General features: G+C 48.3%; 1 protein-coding gene across 1 annotated transcript in view; it reads left to right on the plus strand.

Moving 5' to 3' along the window:
- LOC147747552 (calcium-activated chloride channel regulator 1-like) overlaps window positions 1-27,038 on the plus strand; it is a 371,942-nt gene that overhangs the window by 201,606 nt on the left and 143,298 nt on the right. The window contains exons 7-8 of the mRNA XM_086954114.1: window positions 1,155-1,379; window positions 13,367-13,544. Of these exons, the coding sequence (XP_086810240.1) occupies window positions 1,155-1,379; window positions 13,367-13,544 (403 nt within the window). The remainder of the gene's footprint in view (window positions 1-1,154; window positions 1,380-13,366; window positions 13,545-27,038) is intronic.

Below are 27,038 nucleotides of genomic sequence, written 5' to 3' on the forward strand. Positions count from 1 at the left end.
GCAGGGGTTTTCTAAAGTGTGTATCCCCTTTACCCTGACTAGAAGCAAGGGTCCCTATTAGAACAAAGGTACCTATCTCTGCCAATGAAAGAACCCCATTTATAACATATAAAATCTGGAAAAATTAAGTAACTGAAGTTACGTAGCTTCCTTAAAATCCATTGTAAATGTAGTCATGTGAACAATAAGATACTCAGAGAGTAAGCAAGATCTCATGGTCTCGATTTTCTGACAGTTTGTTCCCAAGCATCTGTTCTAGGATGTAACAGTTTTTGTTGCAAGTACAGTCAAGCTGGGCTGTGGTTGTCAAAAGAAGCAATTGAGAATTAGAACACAAGTGGCAACTTTGCTAAAAGTTCTCATCGACTTCATACTATTAAGTTCCTATGTTCATTCATTTTGAAAAGGAAGCAAGGTTTGAGGCTTACATGAAATACAGTTTATTCACAATGTATTACTTTAATATATAAATCTCGCTTTGAATATTGTTTATATAAATCTCACAAATAATTTGTTAATAAACACTTCAATCAAGTCATAATTAATTCATATAAGTAGAGTGTACTCATAAAAGTTTTACAAATGTCAACGTTGCACATAAATAAAAAAAGTACATATAAATCTTCTTGGCACATATGTTCTTTAGTCACACATGATTATTAATGCATTTGCCGAAAAATTCACAAATGTAAAACCCGTGTAGCACCTACTTATCTATTGTCATTTCAGTGTACACGTTACACATGAAATACTATTCCTTTTTCGCACATGGAACTTTAATTTTGCATGTAAAATTTCCTATTTATTTTTATCATCACATTATCTAATCACAGGATCAATGTTGTTAAGGTGTTAAAAATTCACATCTATTTAGTAAATATGAAATATAACATAAGCTCATTCTAACACCCTGCATGCTTTTATGGTGCAGTATTCAAATAAGAGTTACATTTTGTCATTTTCTAAACACGTGAAAGCTAGCAATCGTTTGTCGTCATCTATATAAAATATTGTCATGATTAGTTTCTTTGGAAAAATCTCTGCTTTGTCATATCTGATGTGTGTGTTTTAGGATTAAAGTAATTCAGAACAATAATTTGGAATGTTTTTCATATCCCATAGCTGTAATCGTGTTTTTCCCTTTTCACACACAGTTTGATCGCATCAGTCGACAGCGACAAGCAGCGGAGTTGTTCCTTTTGCAAATTATTGAGACAGGCTCCTATGTTGGTATTGTTTCATTCTCCCAGGAGGCCACTGCCGTCGCCAAAATACGCCAGATAATAAGTGAGGCTGAAAGAGATGAGCTTGCTCAACAGCTCCCTGCTAAAGCAAAAGGCGGGACAAACATATGTAAAGGAATACGTGCTGGATTTAAGGTGTAGTAAATCACATATTTCTGCAGCCATGACAAATATGTTATGTTTACACCATAAAAGTGTGCTCAATATCTGTCTGCTAATTATAAAGTGAGATAAAAATATGCATGGCGAACACTGTAAGGAGAATTCTTTTATTTTCTAAGAGCTGTGCTTTTGCTGAGGTAAAGCCATGTTCATGTGGGTATATATCAAATGTTTTGAAAACAAATTGGAGGAAACGGAATTCTGAAAGTTGTTCCCTACTTTTCAGATAAATCAGTGTTTCACTCTACTGTCCCGTCATAGCTGACTGTGTCCCCAAACAATAAAAAAAACTGCATTGTGTTGCTAGTGGAATACTGTGGAGATCAGGGTCCCGCCACATTCTGTGATGTTTTGTTTCAAGGTGGAAAGCCAGGAAACCCAAGAAACCAAATCAAAAGCCCAGTTCCCCATGCCGCTTTCATCACTTCACAAAACACGCAATTTAATGTCTTATTTTGTGCTACTCTTCTAACAATTGTTGGTCATCTGTCTTGTTAAAAGCATCATATTTCTCTTCTTACTCTATGTATTGGCACCAAGACTCATGCTCGAGTCCTGCTCTTCATTAATGTTCATAAAAATGCCTATGCAAGACCTTTTACTGAGGTACTGTTGCATGCATTCACTCCCTGGAACTGCCTTTAATGGGCTCTGTGAGAAGTTGGCCCGATATGCAACGTTCGCTATTCTAGCGACCGCTATGTATCGTTCCAGCGACCCTTATGGTGTTTGGTTGTAAGTCAACCTTATAGACCAGCTGTTAGACCCGGGACCCTGGCCGGCCAAGACTCGCGTCGAGGTCAGTCAGGGATCGCCAGTTCTAAGTGTCAGGGCAAGGGAGTTACACGCCAAGGCAACCCCTACTCGCCCTCTAGGTAACGTGGCGCGAGCAGTCAAGGCTAAACTTGGAGGCGATATGAGTTAAGTATTTGCGCACGCACCCCAGCAACAACACCCAAGGCCCACCACAAAGGAAACTCCACACAAGGTTATATAAAAATAGCCTTTGTATTACACCAAAACACATTAGATAAAACACACTTTACAATGTGCCAGAGGCACGGGCAGAATTTACAGGGGAATATTTACAAGACAGGGCCACCTGGACCACTGTCAGGACTCAGAAGTAACACTTTTAAAAATAGCACTTTTAGAATGTAAAATCACTGTAGCACAAAAATAACATACAACCAGTAATCACTGGTAACCAGGGTCTCACTAGCACCACCTGCACTAGGGAGAAAACAACCACCTATGTATCACAATACCTGTAGGGGTGTAAAAACAGCACACATGATGTCGTAACATTCAGAGGTGTAAAAGTTACTAACTATCTCCCCAAACTCACCAGTCACCACCTGTGACTTGTCCCGGTGTCCCAATGTCAGGGCCTAAACGTGGCAGTTGTCCACTAAGTGCTGGACAACTGGAGCAGGGAAAGTTAGCACAAAGTTGGAGCCTCTCTGGGCTCAAAGAACCACCACTGTGGCACTGGTGAGCCTCTCTTAGGCTCTCTCACCAGTAAGGGGGGGGCTGCTGAGCCTCTCAGGGCTCCAGCAACAGAAAGGTACAGCTTCGCTGGGCTGGGGGGTCCCTCGCTCTGGGGACCCGGGGTCAGGACAAATGCTCCTCAAGAGCCTCGCAGGCTCTCGGCCGAAATGCCCCTCAGAGCCTCTCCGGGCTCTTCGTAGATGTGCCCACGAGCCTCTCTGGCTCGCTAAACAAGGAATGTGTGGGACGTTGGAGCCTCTCTGGGCTCTTCAATACACAATGCCCCCGAGCCCTCAGGCTCAAAACACACAGGCGCGAGGTCGCGCTACCGAGAGGGGGCGGGGCGGACACCGGCAATGTGTCCCGACGCTCCCCCCCCTCCTCTGCAGGCACTGGCACTCACCGGTCTAGCGCTGGGCTCTCCAGCGGCGGCGGGTCTCTCCCGCTGGTCCCGGGGCGCTCCTCGGCCGGTTGCTTCTCGTCCTGCCCCCGGCCTGCCTGACTTCCGGGTCGCGGCAGCGGGGCGGGACTTCCGGTCGGCCTCTCCGGGGCCGCACAGTGATTGGTCGGCCGCCTCACCACTTCCGGGTCGTCGCGGGCAGCGCGGCGGCCCGTTTCTAGGCAGGCAGGCGGCTTACCAGATGATCCGAGGAGTGGGCTCCCTCGTGGATCAGTCAATCGGGCAAAACACTACGGCCATAAGCGGGGTGGCACCCGCGCCGTCAACTCGCCACACGGGGCGATCGGAGGCCGGGTGGGCACCGGCCTCTGCAGACCACAGCGCTCCCAAGCGCTGCAGGCACCATAAAGCGCTCGTAAGCGCTAAACAGCAGACAAAAGCGCTCTCCAAGCGCTAGGGGTGAAATCCAGCGCTCTCCAAGCGCTAGGCAGGCGATGTCCGCGCTCCCAGCGCTGAAGGGCAGAGAGCAGCGCTCTCAGGCTGCAGGAAAGAAGTCCTCAGTGCTCCCCAGCACTGGAGGACAGGACAGGGCTCCAGCAGGGCTGGAGGCAGGCAGGGGGGGCAAGGCTGGGCCAGAGCCAGCACACTGGGTCTCCAGGCAGGGAGACTCCCCAAGTGGCGGTCCTTCTGGCCCCAGCAGCGGCACAAGCCCCCTCTGGCAGGATCCAAAAGAAGAACATTTTCAGTGGGGACACAGCCCCTTCTTATACCAACAAATCCTTTGTTACAATGTGCAGGGTGGGGGGAAAACCAGTCGCAGCTGGTTCTGGAGCACTCTTGATGGCCCAACCACCCATTCCTTTCACTGGGGAGGCTAGGGTCATTAGACACACCACAGGGGGGCGGAGCCAGCATTGTGTGGGGAAAACCCAGCCCATCCAGGACACAGGTACACTCCTCCCACACATCACTCATGCTAATCTCCCACTCACCACCGGGCAGACCCATCCAGACTTCCTGGAGCCTGGCATGCCAGCCAGCTCCAGCCAATCACGCTCCAGCACCCTCACTGTACACATATCTCAATGTCCAGAAGTAGCACTTCCCAACTAGACACACACATGCCGCAGACACCATCTTGCAGCATTCACTCTCACGAGTTTAGGCATACCAAACTCGAGCCTGCACTCCCCACGCATCAGGAACTACCAGGGACACACACATTCCCCATGCATTCCTATGGGAGGGCAGGCCAGCCATACTACACGCACGCACTTTCACTCTGGGACCCAGGGGAAAGTGCGCAGAGACCCAAAAATCACTAACGCAGGGTCACAAATAAGGCAAAAAGTCTAGGGGTGAACCTGCCCTGCGGGCCAAGTCCAACACAACCCCCTTCCAGCCAAAACGCAGGGGAGAACAATCACCACCGTGATGGACTTCCCTGCTTGGGGCGATAGAACACGGACGCAGGCCCGCCACTGCCGGGACACTCTCCTGTTCTATGCCACGGTGAACCCCTAGGGTTCCTTCTAAAGCTACTGTAAGGACCAACTGGGCTACCCCACTGGTACTCCTCAGCTGTCCGCGGCCAGGACCAGGCCCTGGGCCACTCAGGTGCCACCGGTCCTTGCCAATTCGAAGAGCGGGGGGTAGTAACCCCTGGCACATAGTGTCCATTCTCCACTCTCCCTGTCTGCAAGACAGGACTAGACTGCCACTGGTTCACCAACCTTTGGCCTACAACCTCAGGCGGACCAGGAGTCTCAGAGAAGGCTTTCCTCCCCTTACCTCTTCTTCCAGGGTTCCTCCTCCTCCTGCGAGGGGGACACCCCGAACGCCATTCCAACCTAGGGTTTAACCCCTCAGGTTGCACCGGGGTCAGAGGTGGGCTTTCCCACCCTCTGCACCCCCTTCCAGCGGTCTGCCCTCTCCCAACTGGAGAAATTCCTCTGGAAGAAGAACCGGTCAGGACACTAGTTACAGTTGTCCTACCCTTCAGGTCAGGCTGAACCTGAACCTGGCCTCCCAACCTCCGGTCTAAAACCTTTGGTGGAACAATTGCCTGGCACTCCAGGACTTCTGGGGACTCACACGCAATCCCCCTGAGGCTGACACATGCCCCATGTGTCGTGTGACTGTCTGTCTGGCGCAGATCTCCCGCCTCCTGTCCACCTGACAGTGCGCAAAGATCCCCCAGACCAGAAGTGGCGCCACCCGGGTCCCCCCAAGAAGATCTAGCCCAACTGGCTAGTCTCTGGTCCACTGGTGCATCCACTGGGAGACTCATCCCCCAATCACTCCTCACTTCGGACTTCTGTGCACTCCCTCCTGGAGTAGCACTGCCGGACACTGGAACCCCTGGAGCTCTAGTTACAGACGCTCCAGGTTCCCTAGACACTAGGAGATCCTTTTCAAGTGTACTAACAGGACAGCCTAGGTCCCTAACCTGGTGTTCCCTCAAGAAACCACCCAAGTTCTGAGACAGGGCTTCGGGCCTCTGGGGGCTCTCAGCCACCCACTGACTCCTGCTCCACTGAGCCAGGTAGTCAGCCCCTCCACCCTTCTCACTATACTGGGACCTAGCTGGGCTACACTGAGCCTCTTCCACCACGCTGGGCTGGAAGCTCCCTGTACCACTACTGTTGGACTCACTCTCTAATGACTCTACAGAACCTCTGGCACTCTCCCAGCGGTCTGCTTCTTCTGTAAATAGTCTTAGATCAGAAAATTCACCTGCCAACAGGTGTTGGCGCAACTCAGGACAACAACTACTGAGCATCTGCTCTCTGACAATCAGCCTGAATAGTTCATCATAGTCCTCTTCCTTGATACTCATCAGCCACTCAGCCAGTGCCTCATCACATACATCTGAAAAATCTGCCCAAGACTGGTGAGGCAGTCTCCTACTGCCCCTGAATTTCAACCTATACTCCTCCTCTTGGGAACAAGGTATCTTATGTGGGGGACGTGGACTGGGACTTCCTACACTGAAATTTAAATAGCTGCCACCACTGGACCCAACCCTCCCTGGGGGATCCAGAACATTATGACTGCGGTCAGGGGACAATCTACTCTCTAGGGCTATCTTCTCCCTGGCCAAGGCCCTCTCAGCCTCTGCAGTCCGCTCATTCACACCCAGCTGCGCCATCTCTCTGGCATGCTCTAACCTGAGCTTCTCCATGGCCAGCTGGTGCTCCCTCTCTTCCCTCCTATCTACCCACTCCTCTGGGGACAGGGGAAGGGGTGGGGTGCTACATCTGACACTGGACCCAGCAAGGGACTCCCTATCTAGGGGGTACTCGCTCTCTGCTGGCGTCCCTGTGCTATCATTTTCTTCCTCCTCCTCTGAATCTTCAGGGCTCCCCACAGACCCACCACCCTCCTGGTGTGAATCCCGGGCCCTTTCCTCGCTGCGCGCAAGATCCCACTGACCCTTTTGCCATAGGATCAGGCTGCTCCTAAGTTCAGACTGAGTATCTGACTCATCCACTCCTATGCCTCTCTCTCCACAGAACCTTACCAGATCACACATACTGTACCCAAACAGATCACAGAAATCAAAAACTGGTTCCATTCTGGCGGACGTTCTAGAGAAGAGATTACACAGGGAACCTAGGGGTCTGAGCTTACACAGGAGTACACAATTCACAAAGGTTCAGCAAGTTCCCTCTCCCAGAGAACTCACACTCACTTGCCTAGTGCCACACACCATTCATTCACACACAACCCCCCCCTCGGACTGGTAAGGCAGTTTCTACCACCCCTGATTCCTCAACCTGACCACATGTGACACAGGTACCAAACTCTGGGCGCGGGGCAGGGGAACAAATGTACTGGACACAATTGCACAATGATACCTTTAGGAGGAGAAAATAATGGAACTTCAAAAACAATAATCCCCTAAAATGTGGTCATCTAAAATGCAGAGCTTTGTAGTGGCCTGTCGCCACTGTGGTACAACGCAAACACAAATTCTCATCCCACCGCTGCCACCAATGTTAGACCCGGGACCCTGGCCGGCCAAGACTCGCGTCGAGGTCAGTCAGGGATCGCCAGTTCTAAGTGTCAGGGCAAGGGAGTTACACGCCAAGGCAACCCCTACTCGCCCTCTAGGTAACGTGGCGCGAGCAGTCAAGGCTAAACTTGGAGGCGATATGAGTTAAGTATTTGCGCACGCACCCCAGCAACAACACCCAAGGCCCACCACAAAGGAAACTCCACACAAGGTTATATAAAAATAGCCTTTGTATTACACCAAAACACATTAGATAAAACACACTTTACAATGTGCCAGAGGCACGGGCAGAATTTACAGGGGAATATTTACAAGACAGGGCCACCTGGACCACTGTCAGGACTCAGAAGTAACACTTTTAAAAATAGCACTTTTAGAATGTAAAATCACTGTAGCACAAAAATAACATACAACCAGTAATCACTGGTAACCAGGGTCTCACTAGCACCACCTGCACTAGGGAGAAAACAACCACCTATGTATCACAATACCTGTAGGGGTGTAAAAACAGCACACATGATGTCGTAACATTCAGAGGTGTAAAAGTTACTAACTATCTCCCCAAACTCACCAGTCACCACCTGTGACTTGTCCCGGTGTCCCAATGTCAGGGCCTAAACGTGGCAGTTGTCCACTAAGTGCTGGACAACTGGAGCAGGGAAAGTTAGCACAAAGTTGGAGCCTCTCTGGGCTCAAAGAACCACCACTGTGGCACTGGTGAGCCTCTCTTAGGCTCTCTCACCAGTAAGGGGGGGGCTGCTGAGCCTCTCAGGGCTCCAGCAACAGAAAGGTACAGCTTCGCTGGGCTGGGGGGTCCCTCGCTCTGGGGACCCGGGGTCAGGACAAATGCTCCTCAAGAGCCTCGCAGGCTCTCGGCCGAAATGCCCCTCAGAGCCTCTCCGGGCTCTTCGTAGATGTGCCCACGAGCCTCTCTGGCTCGCTAAACAAGGAATGTGTGGGACGTTGGAGCCTCTCTGGGCTCTTCAATACACAATGCCCCCGAGCCCTCAGGCTCAAAACACACAGGCGCGAGGTCGCGCTACCGAGAGGGGGCGGGGCGGACACCGGCAATGTGTCCCGACGCTCCCCCCCCTCCTCTGCAGGCACCGGCACTCACCGGTCTAGCGCTGGGCTCTCCAGCGGCGGCGGGTCTCTCCCGCTGGTCCCGGGGCGCTCCTCGGCCGGTTGCTTCTCGTCCTGCCCCCGGCCTGCCTGACTTCCGGGTCGCGGCAGCGGGGCGGGACTTCCGGTCGGCCTCTCCGGGGCCGCACAGTGATTGGTCGGCCGCCTCACCACTTCCGGGTCGTCGCGGGCAGCGCGGCGGCCCGTTTCTAGGCAGGCAGGCGGCTTACCAGATGATCCGAGGAGTGGGCTCCCTCGTGGATCAGTCAATCGGGCAAAACACTACGGCCATAAGCGGGGTGGCACCCGCGCCGTCAACTCGCCACACGGGGCGATCGGAGGCCGGGTGGGCACCGGCCTCTGCAGACCACAGCGCTCCCAAGCGCTGCAGGCACCATAAAGCGCTCGTAAGCGCTAAACAGCAGACAAAAGCGCTCTCCAAGCGCTAGGGGTGAAATCCAGCGCTCTCCAAGCGCTAGGCAGGCGATGTCCGCGCTCCCAGCGCTGAAGGGCAGAGAGCAGCGCTCTCAGGCTGCAGGAAAGAAGTCCTCAGTGCTCCCCAGCACTGGAGGACAGGACAGGGCTCCAGCAGGGCTGGAGGCAGGCAGGGGGGGCAAGGCTGGGCCAGAGCCAGCACACTGGGTCTCCAGGCAGGGAGACTCCCCAAGTGGCGGTCCTTCTGGCCCCAGCAGCGGCACAAGCCCCCTCTGGCAGGATCCAAAAGAAGAACATTTTCAGTGGGGACACAGCCCCTTCTTATACCAACAAATCCTTTGTTACAATGTGCAGGGTGGGGGGAAAACCAGTCGCAGCTGGTTCTGGAGCACTCTTGATGGCCCAACCACCCATTCCTTTCACTGGGGAGGCTAGGGTCATTAGACACACCACAGGGGGGCGGAGCCAGCATTGTGTGGGGAAAACCCAGCCCATCCAGGACACAGGTACACTCCTCCCACACATCACTCATGCTAATCTCCCACTCACCACCGGGCAGACCCATCCAGACTTCCTGGAGCCTGGCATGCCAGCCAGCTCCAGCCAATCACGCTCCAGCACCCTCACTGTACACATATCTCAATGTCCAGAAGTAGCACTTTCCAACTAGACACACACATGCCGCAGACACCATCTTGCAGCATTCACTCTCACGAGTTTAGGCATACCAAACTCGAGCCTGCACTCCCCACGCATCAGGAACTACCAGGGACACACACATTCCCCATGCATTCCTATGGGAGGGCAGGCCAGCCATACTACACGCACGCACTTTCACTCTGGGACCCAGGGGAAAGTGCGCAGAGACCCAAAAATCACTAACGCAGGGTCACAAATAAGGCAAAAAGTCTAGGGGTGAACCTGCCCTGCGGGCCAAGTCCAACACCAGCTATCCTAGTAGCGTGGATACGAGCAGTCTAAGGCTAAAGACTCGAGAGGGCGCGTTAAGCCAGCTGTTTACCATACATGTACCCCTCGAACACCAAGTGAAAGGACACCACACAAGTGTTATGAAAATAAACAGGATATTTATTAAGAATCACAACAGCCCTGTACTCTTTATGAGGACAGGGTACTAAGCACAAACCAAATCTCTTAGGAAAATACTTCAAGTGCACAATTAAAACAAGTGTCCAAGGACACGGAAAGTTTTAAGGTCTCGGGCGGACCCGATAAGGCAAGTCGGAAGCGAGGGACTCGGGACCCTAGAGTAAGGAGGCTATGCAGGCACCGAAATGCCGAGTTACCTAGCCACGAGGGCTGCGGCTGCACAAGTCTTACAGGCGTCGGGGTCTTCGCTGACGAGCCAGGAGCCGGAAGAAAGGAGTTGCTGGCCGGCGACCAGTGCTGAATAGTTCGTAGAGATCCAAGCCTGGATCGGAGATTGATGAAACCTGAAAGCAGAGGGGACCAAGTTCGTACTACTAGCCAGTAGTCGGAGGGTACCAGGAAGGCACCGGTTGGCCGTCACCTCGACCAGGTGAGTGGGCGACGCTAGGCTCTGCAGTCTCACGGACCAGGAGGCGTTGTCGGCGACCACGGTGGAGGTGCGAGCTGTCCCACGAAGGATGATGCTGTCGGCGTCGCTGGGCCCAGGATGGGGCAACAAGCCTTGGCAAATCTCGGGGCCACGGGATGGGCCTAAGATGGCGTCTTGAGTGGACCAGGAGGGTCCGGGGTGCTTCTCGCAAGGATGGAAGCAAGGGCCAGTCTGGAGCAACCAGACCAGCAGTGAGGATTCTCGGATGTCGTCACAGAAGGGCACAAGCCAGCGGCTAGTGACCAGACAACGCGCTGAGCAGCGAGCAGAAGGGCCCCACGCAGATCGTGGAGATGCTGGGAGACTGCACTTCGGTGCTGGAGCGGCTCAGGGTCGGGGCTTCTCGGACCCCAGAGCACTCACCAGGGAATTGCTTCGATGGTCGTGCTGGTTTAAGAGCGTGCAGGTTCTGATGATGGCCGGTCCCTCGAGGTCTCGTCGCACCCACAGATCACAGCTGAGCTGATGACGTGGGTAGAGGTCAGAGGTGCCAGGGAAGCCGGTTCTCGTCGAGCTGGGCCGTCGGATCCTTGAGGAAGGACTTGCAGCAAACCGCAGAGTTCTTAGTTGGTGCCCGCTGATGCAGGGTGACTACTCCTTAGTCACAAGGGAGAAATCTTGAGAAGAGTCTTGAAGTCCTTTCGTAGAAAGTATTCTTGATTCAAAGATGATCTAATTTGGAAGGGTCCCCGCTCCGGTCTTTATCCTAAAGAAAGGGGTGGGTACATGACTAGGTCCTGCCCTAAGGGTGGGACCAGGAAGGGGGGTAGTTACGCCCCTCTCCCCTGCCGGGCTTTCCCCAGGCCAGGGCTGTCGCCCCTGGAACTGGTTCTAACCGGCAGATGCGTAGTGAGCACCGGGGTGCCACTCCGCAGTCACCTTCTCGCCAAAGCCCTACCTACCCAGAATACACAAACCCTGTCTGGGACGGTGCGAACAGCGCCCTCGACAGGAAACCCTTTGTCCAAGTGCTCCTCGCTGGAAGGACTCCCAGCAGCAGGAGGTCAGACTTGTGTCTGTGGTGGCAGCATCCATCTTGTGGAGCTGAGGCTTTAGTTAACTTTAACCGGGGTTCACAGTTACGTACATGTCGTGTCCCTCTAGAAGGGCGGAATGCTAACCTCGTCGCCAGGGTTGGTGAGAGGGCAGCATCCCGATTCGTATGACACCTTACTCGACATGCCTTGATAACGCGATACCGGAATTATCGATATGGTACGCGTTATCATGGAACAGCTATTGGGCCTTGATCCCGCAAGCTGCAGCCGGGCTCGGCTCGGGCCTGAACCTAACTCACACGAGCCCACGCACTCTGCCTTCAGGATTGATAAGGCCTGTCATAGGAGTGACTGATAGGGACTCGGGTGTCCAGTGTATGGTTAGATATAGGGCTACTATACCTAAAGCGAAGGGTGGTTACACGTCTTCGCCCCAGCTGTCGTGCAGCCAGTTGTGTCAAATTTGAGAGGCCAGCCAGGGGTGGCATAATACATGCTGCAGCTCCTGGCGGCCCTGGGTACACCTACGCCCTGCGTTACGGGGTCTGATAAGGTGGCCCAGTACCAATTGGTAAATGCACCTAGGGTACATATCGTAATTTAGAAAGAGAACAGCCAGGCTGTGGGTCTGATTAGCAGGCCCACAGCCAGAGAAAGTCGTAAACCAGTGAAACAAAAGCAAAAAATCTGGGTGATCATAGGATTGCAGACCCTACTCTCCTACAGGCTCTACAAGGGAACATTGCAGCTCTCTCAGTGTTACCCTGGAACTTCTTTTCCCCCAAATGTTCAATCATTATCTTTATAAAAACTAGAAAAAACCCTCTCTGATGAGTCATTGTCTTGTTCAACAAATGTAGTTATCATGTCATAGTTTTAGTATGATAATTGAAATTTTTCTTATACCCACACATCCCTGACGTCCAGTTTACTAATGTTCTTTGACAAAAGAGACCAGCTTTTAACACTCTCTTGTAATTTGTATCCTCTATATTAGTTGAGAACGTAGTAATCATTGGAACTTCATCAACTATCTGGTGGTCCACATAGAGAGCTAAGTATTTCCTTCCAAATAAACACTGTAGAGAGTATAGTGTTGTGTCAGTTACCAATCACAGATCCCTTGTGGCTCCTGATGGAATCTGTAGAAATGTGACGCAAGTGTTAGAGCATAGTGAAGTGACTGTTTAGAATATTGTTTGTGGTGACACGCAGATGAATAAAGAGATGTTATTAAAGGCTCTGTATGTGGCGTAGTCATTGGTGATTACCCAGACTAGGTAGAATGCTACAGAGAGTACACTGAGCAATTTGAAATCACAATTTCACAAATGTTCTTTATTTGGGCCTTTACTGAATACCTGTTGAATTAGCTCCATCAATTTTAGAATCCAGGCACATGACTATAAACAGATCTAAACAATAGGAAGCGAGGTGACTAAATAGTGAGACAACTAAAGAAATGTCCAGTTAAGTACAGAACACTTTTCAGGATACTTATCCTAACTCAGGGATGGAAAAACGTGATTCTCTGCACATAGGATGAAAAGGCTATTCATTACTATCAACCCCTATGGTCCTGGGCTCCTCAATCAGGGATAGACTCATGGCACTTAATTCCCTAAACACGGTTATATTTGCAGCACAGGTAATTTAAAACACATAAACAAATGAGAAGATAAACAATCTAATTTTATTGGAATCATTTTTCTGATTGTCCAGGTTTCCTTTAGTTTGCCCTTGTTTTAGTGTGCTGTTCTTTTGTAACTGATTTGACAGGTTGGTTAGACAACTGGAATAATTTCTGTATTAGATATGACTGATGAATGTTTAGTCTCTCACACAATGCAATCTGCAAAACTAAAATTCTTATTCTTTATGTAATTAACTCTCTAGGAAATTGGATTGAAAATGAAAAGTACACCTGGTTCTGAAATTGTATTGTTGACAGATGGAGAAGACCCCAGATTACATGAGTGCCTTACAGAAGTAAAAGATAGTGGTGCAATAGTTCACACCATAGCTTTAGGACCCAAGGCAGATTCACAACTTGAAACATTTTCCCGAACAACAGGTAAGTTGCTACCTATACGGTTTTTCCTAATTATATTTCTTCTGACAATACAATATTCCAATGTACATAAAGAAATAAGTAATCTGTTCCTAAAATCAATCAAGGGAACTATAAGTATTATGTACACAGCGTACCTATTGCTTGTATCTCAAGTCATTGAAGCAACGACTAACATAGCACCAACAATGTTGTCTGGTTAAGAGATCAATAAGTAGTAAGCCTCAAATAAACTGAAATCTGCAAAGGTTTTGGTTGCACGAGACCACAGTAATCAAAGAGCAGATACTGAGATGTGTTTGTCTCATTAACACTTCAAGAAGTCTTTCTCAAGCCTTGGATCCATAAGGAGGGTGCTCTCAAGTGAATGGCCCAATAAATTGTGTGGCTTGCTCACAGGTAATTTCGCTCTGACTTGGTAGGTAGCAAGCAGGTCTTGTCTGGCTCCCTTTAGTATGTTTGTTTAAACTTGATAATCCTGGAGAAGAATCCAGACATGAGGCCATACAATTCCCAGAAAACTAGATACCGGGTCTTTAACTGTGATCTATTTTTTTAACTGGGAGTTACTGTAGCATTCTAATGATGTGGCTGAAGCATCACTTTATGAACTGGAGTGAATTTGCATAGCTCTCAATACTTAGTAATTAAATATATCTCTTGTTGCAAATAATGTGTTGTGGCATTTCTGTAGTATATGCAGTATTCTGGATAGCTAACATCAATCAATCAATCAATCAATCAATCAATCAATCAATCAATCAAAGCACTTATATAGCGCACTACTCACCCGGAGGGTCTCAAGGCGCTAGGGGAGGGGGGGTCCGCTACTGCTCGAACAGCCAGGTCTTGAGCTGCTTCCTGAAGGCAAGGTGGTCCTGGGTCAGGCGGAGGTGTGTCGGGAGGGAGTTTCAAGTCTTGGCGGCCAGGTGGGAGAAGGACCTTCCTCCTGTGGTGGCTCTTCGGATGCGGGGGACGGCGGCGAGGGCGTGGCCAGTCGATCGAAGCTGGCGTGTGGGGGCGTAGAAGTTGAGGCAGCTGTTGAGGTATCCTGGGCCTTGGTTGTGTAGGGCTTTGTGTGCGTGGGTGAGGAGACGGAAGGTAATTCTCTTGTTGACCGGGAGCCAGTGCAGATCTCTCAGGTGTCCGGAGATGTGGCTGCGAGGTGGGATGTCCAGGATGAGTCATGCTGAGGCGTTCTGAATCCGCTAGAGTCTCTACTGGAGTTTGGCGGTGGTTCCGGCGTAGAGGGAGTTGCCGTAGTCCAGACGGCTGGTGACGAGGGCCTTGGTGACCGTCTTCCTGGTCTCGGTGGGGATCCACCGGAAGATCTTACGTAGCATGCGCAGGATGTTGAAGCACGACGAGGAGACGGCGTTGACTTGTCTGGTCATGGAGAGGGAGGAGTCCAGGATGAAGCCCAGGTTGCGCGCATGGTCTGTTGGTTTGGGTGCGTTGCCCAGGGCGGGGGGCCACCAGGAGTCGTCCAAGGCGGAGGGTGAAGATCCCAGGATGAGGACTTCCGTCTTGTCCGAGTTCAGTTTCAGGCGGCTGTTCATCATCCACTTGGCTACGTCTGTCATCCCTTCGTGTAGGTTGGCTCTGGCGGTGGCGGGGTCGTTGGTGAGGGAGAGGATCAGCTGGGTGTCGTCGGCATAGGAGATGATGTTGAGGTTGTGTTGGCGTGCGATGGCTGCGAGGGGGCTTATGTAGACGTTGAAGAGGGTTGGGCTGAGCGAGGAGCCTTGAGGAACGCCGCAGATGACTTTGGTGGCTTCTGATCTGAACGGGGGGAGGCGAACTCTCTGTGTCCTTCCGGCGAGGAACGAGATGGTCCATTCCAGTGCCTTCTCCTGGATTCCGACGTTGCTGAGGCGTCGCACGAGGGTACGGTGGCAGACAGTGTCGAAGGCCGCGGAGAGGTCTAGGAGGATGAGGGCCGCTGTTTCTCCGTTGTCGAGCAGGGCTCGGATGTCGTCGGTGGCTGCGATCAGGGCGGTCTCGGTGCTGTGGTTGGCCCGGAAGCCAGACTGCGAGAGGTCGAGGGATCCGTTCGTCTCGAGGAAGGCGGCCAGCTGCTTGTTGACGGTCTTCTCGATGACTTTTGCAGGAAACGGGAGCAGCGAGATGGGGCGGTAGTTCTTGAGGTCGGTGGGGTCGGCTGATGGCTTCTTTAGTAGAGCGCTGAGTTCGGCGTGCTTTCAGCTCTCCGGGAAGGTAGCGGTGTCGAAGGAGGTGTTGATGATGTCCCGCAGGTGGGGTGCGATGACAGCGTCGGCCTTGTTGAAGACGTGGTGAGGGCAGGGGTCGGTCGGGGATCCGGAGTGGATGGAGTTCATCGTGCGGATGGTGTCTTCGGTGCTGATCGGGGTCCAAGCGCGGAGGGTGGTGGTGGGGGGCTGTGGTTCAGTCGTGGCGTGCGTCGGTTGAGTGCTGAAGCTGTTGTGTATGTCCGCGATCTTGTTGTGGAAGTAGGAGGTAAGGGAGTTGCAGAGGTCTTGCGAAGGGGTGATTTTGTTGTTTCCGGCGTTGGAGTTGAAGTGCTCTTTAACGATGTTGAAGAGTTCCTTGTTGTTGTGTGCGTTGTTGTCCAGTCGCTCCTTGAATGCAGTTTTCTTGGTGGCGTGGATCAGTTGGTGGTGTTTTCGGGTGGCGAGCTTGAGGGCAGTCATGTTGTTCGGTGTTTTGACACATTGTTCATTGTGTAAAACTGGAGAGTGAAGAACGGGTCCTATTCTAGAAATATCTACAGACTGCAAACCTTTACTGTTATAGCATTTGGCTCTATAGAATTTAGTCGGTTTGAATGGAGGGGTGAAGAGTTAACTCAGCCCAGGAGAAGGCACTCAGTCTTATGACAATTGAGGAAGAGCAAAATTAGTGTAATCTAGTGCTTGGCTTATTTCAAGTACTTTCCGATTTGGTTATTGTAAGAAAATGCCTCTTTTTTGGATAATCACTACCATTTTATTTGGACTGATGCTCCTGTTTTTTTCTCTCTGCGCATTGGGACAATGTTAACCAGGTCCTAGTTTATGTGCCCTGACCTTTAAAGCATGTTGAAATGTACTAGACTCCTGATTGGCATATTTAACTTATCTATAAGTCCCTAGTATATGGTACAAAGGTGTGCCCAGGAGCCTGTTGGTTAAATGTAACTAGTGACCTACAGCACAAAGTGAGAATTTAAAGCATGTCTGCCCCTGCATACTGTGTAGGAAGTTTTAAAACTGCCAATTTGCCCTAGCAAAATAAATCTTTTGACATGTCTAAACCTTCTTTTTTAATACTCCTATGTCACCCCTAAGCTAGGCCCTAAACACCCATAGGGTATGGTGCATGATATTGAGATAGTAGGACATGCATATTTGATGGTTTATATGCCGGGACAGTGAAAACCTCCAAAGTCATTGTTCATTGTGGCAAGGCTGGTTGTTCCACAGGAAAGCACTGGGTTAGATTGCAACACTTTATAATGTTTAACCTAAATTTAGGACTAGCTAGGAAAATGATTCAAAGAGACTGAGTTTAATAGTAATTTAAACCCCATCATATCTGTCAAGTTGGATTTTATATTGCTATTTGGAAAATTACACTTTTAGAATGTTGTCATTTTCGTGACTGAGCCAAATGTGTAATTCTGCCAGTGTTCAGTGTCACCCAGGAGCTGAATGGCTCCTTGATTAGGTGTGACATGGCTCCCACAGCTGAGACAAAGAAAGAAGGGATTTGACCTTCCCCTGACAGGATGAACATCTGTCCTGTGCCTAGGAACTTCCTTGAAATCAAAGGACGTCTACCCTGTCACTGGCAGATGTAGCATATCCCTGGGCCTGAGCCTGCCTACTCTATTGTTCTGCTAACTAGATAGGCACCCCCCCACTGGGATGGAAGAGAAACTGCCTTCAGAATCAGTTTTGAGTGACCACAGAGGAGGGTTTACACATTTCCTTGGCTACAGCTCTGGGGTGAGCACAGGAGCTCTGCACAAGGGAGGAAAGGTTCTGCCATCGTGGGTTTAGGTAGAGATTGACACTATGGAAAAGTTTATACTAAAACATACAGTAGGTGCTGCCACAGTGGGTACAGTCTCAGCACTGAGAACTTTGACCCCATTGGTTAGGAAGTGATCAGGAGTTTCACCTTCCCAGAGATTGACACTGTCCAAAAAAGTGGCACACCCAGTATACCTTAAGAACACTTCTAAACCAAATGAAGACTGGAGAAGGACTGTTCCTTGCTGGTGCTACCCTTGAGGACAATTCTAAGTGATGTACATGCTCCCACTTGTAAAAAGGGCCAAGAAATGGTCACCAAGTGTAAATTGCTTGACCTCCTGTTGAGCTACAAGGACACGAAAGCTACAAGAAGCTCACTTTCCTGAAGAGCCATAGTAAACAGTTTTAGCAGGATCTACCCCTCTGGTTGCTTCTGTTGGAGTGAGTCCTGACCTCCACGTGCTGTTTTTGAGGTACTGGATACCTTAACTAAGGTTAGAATGTACTCCTGCTACCCAAACTGCAAAAGAGGCTGAATCACCGGTCGAATCTAATTTGATGGTCTGCCTCACTGACTTACAGTAAAGTGTCTAAGCCTGAATGTAGAGGGATTCACCAAGAGTGATGCTGAGTCAACAACAATTAACATTAAGACCTACATAAGCTGAAGCGGTAGATTTAACCTGTCTGACCTTTCCTGCCTTCATTGACGATCGCACCACGACCCCGCTCTTCAAGCACACCCACAGTTGTCAATCCTGACTCGAATCCAGCTTGCAACTTGCATCATCGATGACTCGTCAATTACCAACTTTTACTCAGAAATATTCCTAAGTCCGAAGAAAACTCTTTACCAGGTAGCTATCTGGGCACCCTATTTGACCCATGGTTTATCACGATCAGTCTCAGACCTTACCATTGTCCCGGTCTAGTGTATTTATTTGCTCACAGTTGGTGCTATGTACATTTTGGAGCAATTTTGACATAAAGTTTTAAAATGTCATATCAACGGTATTATGGTGTGAGTTTTTTTATTAAAGTATTCTCTATTTTTATACATTTGAGTGGGATATTTATTGTGTTGTGCTTTCAGTTTTTTACCTGTTTTTGTTCTTCTAAAAGTTTTATGTAATTAAGTTAAGCCTGCTTGCTCGTGAAATGGCTCAAGGGGTTGTGCTCTGGTTAAATTACTCAAACCTTTGCTGGACCTCACATGAATAGAGTCATTTTTAATTGTAGTGAACTACCGTCCACAAAAAATGATATTCCACTTTCTCACAATCATGGTCCATTGATCTGCCTATTAGTTTATAAAATAATTCTAAGTATCATCCATACATATGTGGTTTAAGACAGCCAAGGTTTCCATAATATGGTCAACAGAACCATGTAGATATTGGCAAATCGAATATGACAGGCAGAAGTGCTGCCTCTTGTGAGATTCTGCAATCAATGGTGATGAGGCAAACAAAATAACCTTTGAATTGGAATTGCTAGGTGTGGTAATAGTTGGAAAATCTCCAAACTTATGGAGATTTGGGTATTGCCAGAACTTCCAGTGCATTCATGATACAGGGTGTGCATGATATGGGATGATAGAGGAATATAAATCAAAAGATATGTTTTTTAAGGAGTAGTTTAAGATTGCAGATTTGATTATTTAGACAGGTATTTGCAGTAATATAGGGAGGACCTCTAAAGATCCATGATGGGTGGATCCATTATAAACCTGTTTCGATAATTCCTTTATTGGACAGCAATAATATATGACTAGTACAATCCACAACATACAGTCCTTTTTTCAATGTGAGAACTAACATAGATAACAGAAATCTAAAGAAACATCCCTGTGATAAATTCAGTTTTTATTATCATTGGTTGAACATCACAAATGTTAGAACTGCATAGCTCTGAGCACCATTATCGTAAGTACCTTTTTAATATATAATAGGCTGAGAGTAAACCATAAGAAATGTGCAAATTGTAACACCAGAAATGTGGACTATATAATTTGTATCCCAATGAAAAAGCATATATTGGCAAGGCATAACTAGCTGATCATGCCGAATAAATACAGAATGCAGTGTGAGACTCACAATGCTCTATTCGTCCAACACTTTATGGCTTAACAACACACTGAGCTGCAATTTCGATGGGGGGGTCTTGAAACACATCACTAGGACAAAAAGAATATTTATGTATTCTAAATATTTGTTGATAATTTCATACCAGTCCATAGCTGTTCTGATATTGCCTATTGAAAAAGTATAAAAGGTAATTTAGTTCAACATATTGAAAAGGTTTGCATGTTGTGTTCCATAGATAAGGTGACATTGGTAAGATTGGTGCTGAAGATGGTATGAGTTGTTATGCTGCATGCTACTTGATGGAAAATAGGGTTAAAGTTTTATTTTATGATGATAGAAGCATTAATTATGTATTGATTCATTATTCATTTATACAGTGTGTACATGACCAGAGGGTATCCTAAGGCTATATAGTATACACAATCTATCCACCATTGATTGGTGGTTACATAGACTGTGGAGTTATATACTGTGCTATATGCATGTTACATTGTTCAATATATACATTAGCAAGTTGATGATTACATAGCGCTTAATGATTCCAGGATGTTTACTATTGTAACCTGTAAGTTAGGAGGTGCTGCTAGGTTGTTGTGACTCAGTCTGATTTTCGGAGGGTGTTTGCTATGACAACTCTTCTTGGAGTCATTGAGGGGTAAGGGATGTTGGTCCCAATTTGGCATAGGTATCTTTGGAGCAGTAATACACTGACGCTTCTCCTGACGTTTGCTGTTGATGAGTAGCACGTAACTCCAATTGAAGGGAGTTCCAGATTCTAGGTGTGTTTCCAGTAAAAAAGCGTGAGTATGTCCTTTATTTTTTGAATATAGGTAGTTCCAAAAGTAGCGTATCCTGGTTTTGCCAATGCGCTCATATGAGATAGACCTGGCTAGGACATTGATTAAATGGCATTTGAGGGGTAGACAGGCTTTAAGGCATTGCAATGTTTGGCTTTATGGTTGTGATTTTGCTGACAGAAATGTACCTTATTCTTCACAATACTAAAAAGGATGGTCAGCCATTCATTGAAGTTATTGGCATTGCCCTACACATTTGTTGTACATTATTAATGTGTACTTCAGTGAAGTACCACATACTTGGAACCACACATTCATGGACGTCGTGTAGGCTATTTTGTAGCTCTGAGAATGTACCCAACACTCATGCAATAAGCAGTTGGGTGAGGTTTTACACCTTGAATGCCTTTCAGGAGCTTTTTCTTTTAAAGCGACATATATAATCAGTGTACCAGCTTTTTCACTTCCCATAGTCAAAATTGGTTGAGCATGAACTGACACAGGGCCTTTGGTCAAAGTTAGTCAGGACTTCGCTTTGTAGGTAATATGGATTGAGGACATGTCTTAATCAATGTTGTATGGCTTAGTTTACTTGTGCAAAGATAAATTACCCAATTTCGAAATTTGCTGCTTATGAGGATCAGCCCCCATAGATTGCTAGCTTGGAATTGCTAATGATATGCTAATGTAGAAATAGGCATCCCAAAGCCTCTTTATTTTGGCATGTGAACTCGGATTGGTTGTGTATCTCTAGGCAGAGCCAAATGGTAACTGCACCACTTAAAATTAGAGAAGTAGATGTACAACCTCACTCTCAATTGGTCTTTTCATATCAACTACAATGAAGTTTTGTATTGGCCCACACTGCTTTTATCACTATTGCTTTGCAATGCTTGAAATATTCTACAAAATGTGTATAGAAATGTGGTAGTACAAGCATTTAGATAGTCCAGATAATGGAGATACCACCATTTATTAAAAGGGAGAGATCAATTGAGTGATCTACCGTATGGCGAAAAAAGCATCGTACTTTTGACATTGTAGCTTCAGCTCCTCACGTCAAGAGATGCTAATCAGGCAGTATTTGATGAAGTCAAAATGTGTGTCTAACTCTGCTGTGACTGCAAGTGTGCCTAAAAAGGGAAGATCTAACTAAGACTTAAAACCAATTTATACCTGAACCACAGATCTCCACAAGGTGATTGAAAATGACCAGTGTTCATCAGACAAAAAGTGTATTAAAAGCATACAGTTAATAAACAATGATTCAAACCCTGGAGCGAAAGTCCTTCTACCTTCCATCTCTGCTAAGATGTTCTGCACCAACGGATTCATGGCAAGTGCAAACATCAATGAAGATAGCAGACAATCTATTTGCAGATTATGTTCTTGAACTCAATTTCAGACCCCCATGCATTTTCTCCAACAACAGCCATTGTTGATTCATACAGTGATTCAGACATGGAATAAAACATGGCCTATCAATAATGCGTGGCAGACCTACACAAGGCACCAATCCAAATGATATCTTTACATCTAAAGTTGCTACAGGCATCATTGACTATGGAATCCAAACTTCCTTTGTGACATTGAACAGTCAGTTTAAATTAGTAGATGTTGTGCTACCAAGGATAAGACTTGCCTGATCTGGATGGAGAAGTTAATGCATATCCTGAGAATGTTGGCCACAATCTTTGCATTGACTGTGCAATCATACTTGATGGAAAAGCAGTGTTTTATTACATCTTTAGTTGTTTTCCACACACTCCAATCTGAGCTTCTCTGTTAGCTGCAGAAAAGTGTTCTGTCTAGAGTGACTCTCTATACGTGTTCATAGATTATAATGCTTAGGTTGCTTAATATTTATAGATGATAATGCTAATTATGTTTAATGTTTATATGATGCCACCTGGACTCATCACCATTTGAGACCTCAAATGAGCCTGTAGCATACATTAACACTTACACTTGGATGGTTAGGCCAAGATCTCATACTGAAGGAGCTATACCACTACAGAATCACCCTTGGGGAGTTTGGCAATTTCCTAACAGAGCCTATCTCACCATCACAAAGTATAAGCAAGGAAATACTCTGGCAAGGAGTGGGGGGGTGTATGCTCCTACTTTTTCAGGACACCTTTCCTTTGACTTTCTGTAGAGCTTTCATTGGTTTCCACACAGGCTCACATCATGATAACCTATCTAGCACTTAACCATGTCTGTTCCCTGTGCCTTACATACAGGAAAAAGCATTCACTGACATGAAGTTAACCTAATTAGATGTGTCTCCATCAAATCTGGAACAAATCCTTGTGACACTAAGAATGTAAGATTTCATAGTTACCTGCATGATATTATGAGGGAATCTCTCTCAACCACCAGAACCAACAGCTCTTTACATTTAGCATTCTAGAGATTGCCATCCATCGATATGCTTCACATTCTTTTAAAAATTCAATTGAATAGCATTTAGAACGGTGTGTTGTATACAAGGTTAGTTACCCCATCTGGTTTCCACCGTTATTCCCATCAATCATATTATGTTCCTTAGATAGATGCACTTTGGAATGAACAGATAATGTAGGTGGATGAATTTGGCATTACTGCTAAATTACCTATAGACCAGAGACCAAAACACCTGATCATAGATGATGAGGAATTCTAAACTGTGAAATAATAGGTGTAGTAGCCTTGTTGTTCTTATCGTACTTCAAAACCCCAAATAAAACGAATCATGTTTTCTACCCTATACAACTTTGGATAATTATTTCATCCTTGTCGATCAGTATTCAAGATTCCTGCCTGCCAAATATTTGAAATCCCCACCTAGTGTCCATGTATCATCGGCAACATTATGACATCAGAAGAAGTCATAAAAGTTTTGATGATCTATTTTAGCTTCATTTGCATTAATCAATAACACTCAACATCCATGGTGATATGGCGAGTGGTGGCATATGGTGTCAGAGTATGAGTCTTTGGTCTAAAAGCCCATCCACTATCATTGATATGATTAATGACTCCTGGAGACCCTGAGTTATATAAAGCAGACAATCCATGGGACTCCCATCCTGAGGTAATATTTTGTTTATAACCATATTTTATAGATTTTTATTTTACTTTCAACTTACAGTCTTAGAGTACCATTTGCTTGAGATACTGTTGTGTTTGTGGGGGTAAACCCTGTCTAAATAAATGCTTTCTTCAACTTTGGCACAGAAGTCAGTTGCTCTGAGCCATTCACCAAAAGAAGCTGCAGCGTCAAAGTTCTGCAGAGTCAAAGTTAGTAAATCTTGCAATATCTCACCTGAACAGTTTCAATTCACCCCAAAATTAAATTCCTCGGATTTCCCCCCAGCACTTTCAGAAGCCCTGAGAGGGCCAGTGTGGGTGAAGGATTTGCTAGTCGGGCTAGGACTGTGGTGTGGGGTCTCATGCCCACATGATATCAATAACTGAAACAGACACGAGGTGATGTGGTACAGTAAACTGGCATGAGCACGTGCACCCGGCCTTTTTATTGGCGGTGCCACGTCACTCGTGACACCCGTGATGGATCCATAGGGGGTGTAAGTGTGTCCAGCCCTCAAGGGAGTGGCTGGGAAATACTAAAGCCTGCAAACATTAGAACGTGTCCCACAGGACACTACATTCCTCCCCAACTTTAATGAAGAACAACAACAATTAGTTCAACCTGTGAGGACAATCAAACAGTCAACGGATCACCACAGGGTCCATCAGCCTTATGAGTCAGGTGCCAAAAGGACGTCAAACATGTGCTGGTGATTCCGCCTGCTGCAGGGTCATCTCAGTGGGCACTCGTAGTATAACCTGAGGGGTTCAGACACGACCGCTGCCTTACCGCCAGTTCACTTGATGATGACATTTCTTGCAGTCCTGCATGGCTCCACCTTGCTGATGTCGGGGATGGTCTGTGGTGAGTTCCAACAGTTGATACAATGGGATGCGTCATGAGCATGGATGGAGTCCATGGTGAGAGTTCACGGAGGTGTTTACTGATCAATTATCTCTGTTTAACCTCTTGGCTGTAACCAATACCCTGATGGTGGGGCAATGTCTCTTCTCACTCTCCCGCCTGGGGAGGCCCATTGTCGGGGTTGCTTCGGGCCTGCAGGAGGACTGCACTGGGCCGCTTGTGTGCTGACTGGGGGCAGCTGCAGTAAAACTGAGAAGCCGTTACCTAGTCGCACACACAACCCTCAAGGGTGGATGAGTCTTGGCCAAGACATGCTCTCGCTGGCGCGGGTCAGGGGTATGCCAGGTTCACAGGTATCCTCTGGTTTCTTTTGTCAGCTGGTGTGGCAACGGTGTTTGACTCCAGTTGATTGATACAATGGGAGTATTGTTGTTTGATGCATGTGTTGAGGGCTGGAGTGATGGCGGTTTCCAGCCATGTGGTGAGTTGGAATGACAGGTGGTGGTGACTTGCTGGGAGAGTTGGAAGTCAGGAGGGAGTTAGCAGCCATGTGTCTCCACGTTGCTGAGGTTGATCTTTAGTGGCGGCTTGACACGTAGAGTGTGCGGATCCTCTCTTGCCTAGCTTGGGGCCACTGCCAACTCCATCCTGAGGCTGTGTGAGGAAAGACACTTGGGGATGATCTTCACCCATGGCATCTGTAGTCAGGAGTAGGCGTGTCATTTGACTTAGACTGCCAAAACTCTGGGACAGACGGTCGACTGGGGAAGCGTTGGGATGAGACGCTGTTTGTGCTTGCTGCAGCTTATGTTCGGTCCTCCCGTGAGGCTGTATCCAGGGATGTCGGTCTGCCTTGGTGGCTGTCTGGTGTGTCAGGGTGTGGTCTTTGCTTGCTGTGTGAGTCCTCTGTCTTCTCCCCTTGTTGGTCTGTGCAGCACACCTGTGGTCATCTGATTTCCGGGGTGACAGGGTTGTCACTCTTCTCCCCTTCGGGGTGACAGAGCTGTCACTCTTCTTCCCTCGAGAACACTGCACTTGGACCTCGAGGCGGCACTGTTGTGGCACCTGCTTCTTCCTTCTTTCCGGCGTGCTTGCCGGACTAGTCACTTTTGGTGACATGCTTCTTGCTTTCTGTGCGACGCGATGTCCGGCCACGCGTCACCGGTTGTTGGAACACCTGTTGCTGTGGCGGCCTGCCACGTGGAGTGTGCAGCTCCTCTCTTGCATGTCTTGGGTCACTGACGACTTCGCAAGTGCAGTCAAGATGAAGTTGTTCCCAATGCTGCGTTGAGCAGTGTTTCTTTGTGGAGATGTCTCTATATCCCGGGCGCCTGCCCGTGCTGTCAGGTTCACTGGCGCGGCCTTCTGCGTGCCTCTGACTTAGTGCTGTACGTCTTCTTCTTGGACGCTTTCTTCTGGCATGGGGTGTGCCTGTGGTGTAGCTTGAGGTTGTGCCTGTTAACCAGTAGGAGCGGGTAGTGCAATCTGCTTTCTGGTAGTGGCATTGGGCAGCCACTTGTGGTGCGCGCTCTGCACCTGTCTTACTTGTGTTTCGTCGTTGGGTTCCAACAGACTCTTGGCAGCTTCCATAGCTGTGGTAGCTTTGGACTTCTCTAGCTCTTTGCTATGTGGGGGTTCGGAGTCTCTCCCATTTAAACATTTGGCAGCGCCTTGGGACCCTCTCTGCCATGGTGTTGAGATCAGTGCTCTATCTCTTTAGCTAGTTGTGGCTGCCGGCAGTTGCTGTGAACATGCTTCCACTTCCTGTTACTTTTTTGAGCTGATGAGGATGGTTGCAGCATGAAGCAAAGTCTCTTCTGGCTGTGGCTTGCTGCCTTGTGACTTTGCTGCTGGGAGCTCGAATGGCTATGGTTCCGCTACTCTGGCTGGACTTCGAAGGGGCTAGGCAGCCTGGGGCTTCCTGGGGGGCAATCAGTCTCTTCCCTTTGTCGTATAGTAGGGCAATTCTAACAGGGACATTGCAGCTTGTGCTTCCTTTTACTTTGCCCAGTGCAGCGGAGGCTCTCATACTGTGTGAGTTTTCCTCGGGCTGACTTCTGAAAAGCAGTTTTCTTTTACCCCTTGCTCTGCTTGTCTTGCCTGTCATGCCGAATGTTGCTAGTAGGAAGGGGGTGGCACTGTAGTCACTGTGCTATACTGGTCAGGACAGCTCTCCTGAGGCTGTTGTCTTTTTGCATTGGAAATTATTCCCTTTCCCCCAGGCGCAGTAACTAGAGATGGCCACTACAGTGCAATTGTTTGTCTTGGTCGTGGCAGCCATCTGAGGCAGAGCTGGGAATTGTTTTGGAGTGGAGATAAAGGTGCGGGCGCCCACAAGGCTAGTACAACTCAATTCTGCACCAGATGCTCCACATGCTCAGGGCTGCCTCACAGAACATTCCCCAGTAGGTGGTCTAACTAGTGTAACGCTGGAGGCCATGCTTTCTGCCTCATAGTGCTGGCCGTTTCTCTGTCTCTACTGGCCATGACTACCTCAGTATCGGGTTGTGGCTAACCCTGGGCGAAGCACTACGCTACGCTCGCAGAGTTTGCGAAGTTTGCGCAACTTCGCACTACGCAAGCTGCACGTAGCACAGTGCAAACACGCGTAGTGCAGCGTAGCGTAGTGCAGCGCTTATTTTTTGCTTGTTCGCAGTCCTGAACGTCATGTTCGCGAC

This window comes from Lissotriton vulgaris, chromosome 1_1, assembly GCF_964263255.1.
Source record: "Lissotriton vulgaris chromosome 1_1, aLisVul1.2, whole genome shotgun sequence".
NCBI classification, from domain to species: Eukaryota; Metazoa; Chordata; class Amphibia; order Caudata; family Salamandridae; genus Lissotriton; species Lissotriton vulgaris.